Genomic DNA, 7,572 nt, shown 5'->3' on the forward strand with positions numbered 1-7,572 from the left:
GCCCACATCATCTTCCCCTTAGGAAGAGGCTCTTCCCCAGCACAGCCCTAGACCTGCCTGATACCAGGGGCCATCTGTGAGTGAGCTGGAACGGAGCCTTAGCAGGAGGGCCGGCCACCTCCAGGGTAGGAAGGAACTTGGCTGCTAGCTCAGAGTCTAGGGTCCGCCCACAAGGGCTAGTGGTTTTGGTTGGAGGGCAGACTGTCCTTTCTTTGGAGAAGGGTGCAGAAACCCTGCTTGCTTGGTCCCCTCTAGAGGAAGCCAAGGGCAGGTGGCATCTGCACATTGAGAGCTTGCAAGCCTGGTTCTCCCATCTCAGTGTGGCCAAAGAAGGCCCCGCCCACAGTGCCCTGCGCCTCCCACTCCCACCAGCAGTCATGCATTTGGCCTCCTAGATGGAGAGGTGGCGGGGCACAACTAAAGAAGGCAAGGAAGAAAAACAGACTGGTGTTGGGGGAGGGGGGCTTGGGAAACTGTTTGGATTGTGTGTGGGGGGGGGTTATGTGTGTGTGTGTGTGTGTTTTCCTTTTTTTTTTTTTTTTTTTGTAGTTGTCTATAACTCCATAAGTTCTTTTTTTCTTTTTCTTTCTGTCTTTAAGTAAGTTGCAGGCTTTGGAAATCCCCAGGGGAATGACAGGCAGGAAGAAACCTGAGGCTGCTGCCCCTTTGTCTGCCTTCATGGTACTGTCCCTTCCTCCAGCTCTTCCTGGACCCCATGAGCCAGGCCTCAGCCCTTCCAGCTAACCGCTTCCCATGAGCCACTACTCTGATGTCAGCCTATAACCAAAGGAGCTGGGGGTCCGGGTCTGGTGACCAGCCCTTCTCAGTCCCCTCAGTCAGGGTGCTCCCCACCTGCAGGCAGAGGGCAACACCCTATCTGCTGCCATCAGCCCCTTCCAGAGCCCACCTGTCCCGCCTAGCCCTGTCCTGCCCTGCCATACCCTGCTCTGCCCCACCTGGGGGTGCTGTGCTCAGGGACGGGCCGGCAGGGCTGCACCCAGTCTCCCTGGTAAGCAGAGACTCAAGAAAACCTCTGGGGTTCTGTTTCTGGTCATATGACCCAGGGGGACGGGCCCTTGGGCATCTGTACGGAAGGGACTGGGAGGGAGGGCCGCACCCTGCAGTCTTGCTCTGCTGATGTAGCAGGCAGCTCCTCACCCTAACCCCCACCGAGGGCTCCTGAGTCAGCAGTTTAAGCATTTTATAAATTGTATTTTAAATACATGTTTTAAACTTGTCAAAAAATATTTTTAAAATATTTACTATTAATTTCAACTCTTTTCTTCCTCTTTTTTCCCACTTCCCAGTTTTCCTTCCACAAGCTCCCTATCCCCTCCTCCCTCCCCCTGTCTCTGTGAGGGTGCTTCCACACCCACCCACCCACTCCTGACTCAGTAGCCTAGCGTTCCACTATCCTGGGTCATTGAGGTGCCACAGAACCAAGGGGCTCCCCTCCCAGTGATGCCAGATAAGGCTATCTAGTAGCTACTCTGTACTGGTGCAAATGGTTGGCACCTTCTGTTGCTTTCTTCATTTATGGAAGAATTTAAAAATCTCAAGCCAGAGAACAAGAAATTAATGTTATATAAATTACAGTATATATATATATATATATATATATATATATATATATATGCATGTATATATGTGTGTTTGTATATATATATCAGAGAATCTTGGTTGTGTTGAAACAATTTTATCAAATGGCTACAATGAGAATCTGAGCAGAAAGTATTTTTTGCTAACTCTCAGGGTCACTATCCTTTGCTAAGTTACTGTTTGTCAACATGATACTCCATAAACAATATTCCACTATCTAATTACAGAGCACTATATGACTTGAGCATAAATAAATCATGATTGATGTGTGGATGTATGAGACTTGATGAGGCCCTCACTCTCAGAAACAAAATGCAAGAGTCATGTGTTGGGAAAACTTTGGGTCATTTCCGCATTAACTAGGTATTAGATAATAGGAAAGTTTGTGTAGATTTTATTAGCAGAACAGACATATGTTTCTGTTTCAAGACAGGGTTTCTCTTTGTAGTCCTGGGTATCTTGGAACTCATTCTGTAGACCAGACTGACCTTGAACTCAGAGATCTGCATGCCTCTGCCTCCCAAACCCTGAGGATAAAGGTATGAGCCACCACATCCAGCCACATTATCTATATCTAACCCCAACTTCTGAGATGTTCTCTTTTGCAGAGCACACTGAAGTATTCAGGAGTGAAAAATCATGCCTGAAATTCACGTTAAAGTATCTGCCAAGATTTTTGGGTTGAGATGTTAAAGCATGAAATAGAAATGAAATTAATATTATTAAGTATTAATAAGTGTTAAAGCTCCCTTTACTTTCTAGAACTTGAAAGTTTTCATACCAAATAAGAAGCACCAGAAATACAATTTTGCTCCAGCCTCAGCTCGGCAGGTGGGAGCTCCCCCTCCAGCCAATGCCAGCCCCACATCAGACATCTCCGTTTATTGTCCTTTACCAGCCTGGGTGCAGAGGACCCTGGGACCTCTGGGACCCCCACAGGCTTTAGCGTCACAGTTAACATGGGACAAAGCAGAACAGTACTGAAGAGGTTGGCTGGAACAGCAGTAGCAGCTGCCGGTCACCCAAGAGCAAGCTCACTGCCTCAGGTTTTCCTTTTGTTTGAGGAGAACAGAGAGACCAGGGAGAAGAAATCGGCAGTTGTCCTCTGAGGACTCCTCAGAACCTCCCTCTAGGCAAATCAAGCCCCACAAGGGCCTCAGTGGGAAGCTTGGCAAGCTCCTGGTTCATTCAGCATCGCCTCCCAACTGTGAACCTGTCTGTTTCAAAGCCTTTCCAGTTCTTGGTGTCACATCTGAAGCATTCACAAACCCACTGAATCAAAGTGAACCCCCCTTCAAAACACAGGTCACCTCTATCCAAAGTTTGGCAACTGAGAGAACTTCTCTGTATCTTCTAGTAGAAGGTATGTTTAAGACGTTTTGATTTAGAAGAGGCTGTACTAATGAGCCAGTCAGCCCCTTCATCCTGGCAGCGATGGATAAGAGGAACGTGCCACCCTGTCATTCTCTATCTAGAGCCCAGCAAAGCAATCCAAAGCCATATCATTCAAAAAGAATATCTGTGCGGTAGACTCAGCACTTGAGAGGCTGAGGCAGCCAAAGTAGTAAGACCCTGCCTTGCAGAGGAGAAGGAGAAAGGAAGGGAGAGAATAGACAGACTTCCCACCGAGCCAGACTACTACGCGCAGTTCCTGGTGATTTTCCTCCCATTGCATTTTATTTGGACTATAAGGTTCACATGCACTGGGGGCTGGGACAGACACTTTGCTCACCCTCTCTCCTGGACCCTACTTCTACCGAAGATTGTGGGGGCCACCTGGCCTTCCAGATCTTTCACGGGCAATCATACACCATCATAGCATGAGGCTGCAGGAGACTGCTCTGGACTGGTTTGCTCAGGCACTTCCTCGGGAAGGTGAAGAGCAGGGTTGAACAGAAGAATCCTTAGACTTCAGCAGAAGGTTTGCAGGCCTCCAAGCCCTGACTCAGGACTGGCCACACTTGTGTGATGACACCACACGGTGGGAGTTGTAGTCATCCTGCCTACCCCTAGCAGCCTCAGCCCTAGTGGATGGAAATGTAGACATCGGTCTTAACCTAGTCCAGCACTCAAGGACTCAGGCAAGAACACTCCCACATCAGAGGGATCAGAGTTAAGGCAAAAGCAGGGAGACTCTGTTTTTCAGTCACTAGCTGAAGAGTGGGCTGAAGAGTCTCTGTGGACCCCACCAGCTGGCCTGGGCCTGGGGCTATGGGTCCCCTGCAGTGAATGTCATCTGGTTGCCAGTAAAGGTGCCCTGAATGGATAGTGTGAGGGGAGCATCTCGGAAGTTGGGGTGCGTATTCGGGCCTTGTAAAAGAGGGAGACACTTGGTTCCTTGTTCCAGACAGAGGAGATGGGGAGAACCTGCTCTGACACCAGGCCTTGTGTCTATAACAGGCTGGGAAGTGGAGACATTTTTGGGGAGAAACGGGGCTCAAGTCCTGACTCTACCCTGGAGCCAAGCAGGTGTTGGGTAGTTGGCTCCGTGGTCTAGTGGTGCTGCTTGATGGGTCTTCAGGTTGGGTTAGGTGAGGAGGTTCCAGCACCGGTGACCGAGTCACCGGCCCATCATTCCCTCCTGAGGGTGATTGCCCAGGGTGGTCAGTCGGCCTGGGGTGCCCTGAACTCCGGCATGCTCCAGGTGCGCGGCGGGGGCGGTGCATCACGCTCCACGTCCTCCGAGATGGTCCGGATATCACTGGCAAAGGGCGCGATGCGAGCACGGGTCTTGAAGGACGACAGGCTGCCACGGGGCCTCAAGCTCCACTGACGAGTCAGCTTATGTGCCTCCTCCTCCTGCTTCATCTTCTCCAGGGCCTCCTGCAACACGGAGCGGAACAGCCGCGCTACCTCCTGCACCTCGGGCTCTCGTTCGGCCAGCAGCTGTCGGAACCTGGGGGCACATGACCTGCTGGGCTGAGCATCTCACCTGCCAGCAACTCCCAACCTGGCTCTTGTCCTAGTCAAATCCCAGTTCTGTTCACCTCTGAGCCTCAGTTTTCCCATCTGTAAAAGGTAACGCGTAGCCTTTTCACAAGGTTCATGCTAATGTGCAAGGAGCCTGAAGCCAACCCAAGGCTGATAGGGACAGAGTCCTCAGAGATATGCACTGCCACCACAGCCTGGCTGTGAGAGGCTTTGTGTTTACCCCTCTGCCCAGGGTGAACCACCTTCCCCAGGGATTACCCTAAAATGCCTGTCATGTTTGTAACCATGGAGACCTTCTCCCCAAGCACCATGTGTCTTTAGAGGATGGACAAGCTCTGCTTTCCTACTGGCCCTGCTCTTTCTCAAGAGGCCACTGGTGGCCTCCTTGATCCTTATGTGTCTCCTTAACTGTTTCCTTTCCCTAGAACTGGATCCACCCATTTGATCCCTTCTTTCCTCTGCCCTATAGAGAGCCAGTGCTTGGCAGGTGCAGACAGGAAGGCCAGGAGGAAGCATGACCTCTAACCTTGGACCCCCTCACTGTGGGTTTAGCAAGACAGATCAGGTGCCCCCTGGCATCAGCTTAGGACTCTACCTCTGCCTCGTTCCCTTCTGAAGTAAATGCTTTTAGGGGCCTCCAACATCAATAGAATCAGAAGAATGGGAGAGCTCAGTCTGAAAGGAAGGGAGCCAGCACAAAGACTACAAAAAACCAAAGGGAGAAAATGGGGACCAAGGCCTCCTGTCCAGGGAGTTTCAGAGAGAAAGCACAGGATGGGCAAGTGTTGGGGGCTATCAGAGGAGTTAGGATCAAAGTGTTTACTTGCAGATTTGTTCTTTACAAACAGAAGGCTGACACGGTACTTTGGAGTCATTCCTGCATTTGTACTGACTTCACCAGCTGCGCGGGGACAGATGTAGGGTCCATAACCTCAGGAAGGGAGGTTTCAGTCTGTCCTGTGCTGCACCAAGCTTTACATGCGTGGTGCCCTGGGCTCTCACTCACACACTTGCTGAGCTTGTCTGTTCCCTCTTCCTCATACACATACTCACACCTTGGGTGACCCCGTCAACCCTGATTGAAACAGTAAAACACCACCAGTTTTGAAGATGTTGCTTGGGACAGGTCCCAAAGGAGGAACATGGAGGCTAAAGCAGCAGGATTGCTGTAGATTTGAGACACAGAGAGTTCTAGACTAGCCTGAGCTACACAGAGAGTTCTAGGCTAGCCTGGGCTAAAAGAAGAGGAAGAAGGAAATACAGCAGAAGTTGAAGACATGGAAGATAAACATATGACAAAGGAGCAGAAGCAGTTGGTGACATGCAGGCTTGCCAGTAACGCAAAGAACAAAGAATTAACAGGCTTTGAGTCCTACTCATAAGGCCAAGGGCCTCCAGAATTTCCTTCCAGCCCCAGATGAAGCCTCCCCTAGTCTGATATGCCTTCTGTGTTCTTTTCCTTGCCAAACCCCATCTAATATATTTCTGGGCCATCCATGCCCTATAACTCTGATCCTAGTAGCCTGGGGCTCCTGCGACTACAGGCACCTTCTCCAGAGCCAGTGGTGTCACTGTTGGTGGCCAGCCCAACGCCACGGTTACCTGAGGATGGCAGGCCCACAGTAGGATGGGTGGATCTTGGCACATACATCCTCCAGCTGCAGCCGCTCGCCAGGGCTGATGTCATAGGTAGGCCTGGGTGCACTGGCCAGCCAGCTGTAGTCCACACCGGTGCAGATCTTCCTGACCGCACTGCGACGCTCCCTCTGTTGCCGCTCCACCTCTCTGATCTGCCCAGCCAGCTCCATCATGAGTGTCTCCAGCACCATCTCGGCTGGGCTTCGGGCTGAGAGCCGGGGAGGGGTATCGTTCCACCGGAGCCACGGGATGAGGGACATGGTCCCCTAGGCCCTTCTGAGACAGAGAAGAAGGAGTGTGCCCTTTGTCTGCAAGAGAGGAACCCAAGACACCAAGAAAGAGAGTTAGGCCCAGCTGAAAACATTTCAACCCTTACAGCTAGGCTGTGAGGCCCTGTGTAGGCCACAACCTCTTTGAGCAAAATTCTTTTTTTTTTTAACGATTTATTTATTTATTTATGTATATGAGTACACTGTAGCTGTCTTCAGACACACCAGAAGAGGGCATCAGATCCCATTACAGATGGCTGTGACCCACCATGTGGTTGCTGGGATTTGAACTCAGAATCTCTGGAAGAGCAGCTAGTGCTCTTAACCTATGAGCCATCTCTCCAGCCCCTTGAGCAAAATTCTTAATTATGGGAAACAAAATCGGGTCATTTGAGAAGCTGCTGTGAATAAGCTTGGCTCTCTGTAAACACTACATCAGAGGCAATGTCCGCTGCTGTTTGATAAGAATCCTTAAAGCATCCTGATGGTTTAACCCAAACTTTACCAACTAGCAACAGCAGGAAATAGGACATGCACAGCTGAGCACAGTAATAACCCCCTAATCTGTGGGGGGAGGTACATACAACACAAACACATACAGAGCAAACAGAAAACAACACACACACCCACACAATACACACACACACACCATTAGATACTTATATACCAGGCCAATCCAACAAGAACACACTGTTTCAAACGCCTCCAGTCTAAGGATGATACACTTAGAAATGTGTGGGTTGATGCTACCCTGATAAAACAACCAATTCATAATTCATTAATCCAAGTTAGTCAAGTTCAGCGGAGGGACCCCACCGTGAAAGTACCCGGGGTCCCCGCTCTCAGGATGATGGGCACAGAGCACTCGGTATCTATGGGGAGGGGTGAACATTAGACGGTGAAGGAGGTCAGAGGAGGGAGGGTTATGGACAAAGCAGAGTGAGAGTGGGGACGGATGTCCTGCCTGAGCAAGGCACCAGGTGAAAACCAACTCCAAATCGATCAGACTTCAGTGTGAGAGCAGAAATTCTACAACTATGAGGGAAGCATAGCAAGGCCCCCGCTCAGCAGGACTCTAGGTACTCAGGACATAAGGGCATCGGGTCACAAGCCAAACCTGGTAAAATTTAAAAGA

General features: G+C 50.3%; 1 protein-coding gene across 2 annotated transcripts; it reads right to left on the reverse strand.

Annotated features, from left to right (window-relative positions):
- Positions 1–4,203: 4,203 nt before the first annotated feature.
- Positions 4,204–6,428, reverse strand: RD3 (RD3 regulator of GUCY2D; the record flags this gene model as incomplete). Of its 2 annotated transcripts, none has more annotated exons than XM_080934329.1 (2): positions 4,204–4,495; positions 6,133–6,428. In XM_080934329.1, the coding sequence occupies 2 exons, from the start codon at positions 6,426–6,428 to the stop codon at positions 4,204–4,206; spliced, it is 588 nt and encodes a 195-aa protein (XP_080790455.1). The 2 variants fall into 2 exon arrangements, with proteins under 2 accessions (XP_080790455.1, XP_080790456.1); XM_080934330.1 differs by having other exon boundaries at positions 4,449–4,495; positions 6,203–6,428.
- Positions 6,429–7,572: the final 1,144 nt, after the last annotated feature.

Source organism: Micromys minutus, assembly GCF_963924665.1.
Source record: "Micromys minutus genome assembly, chromosome: 1".
Lineage (NCBI taxonomy): Eukaryota > Metazoa > Chordata > Mammalia > Rodentia > Muridae > Micromys > Micromys minutus.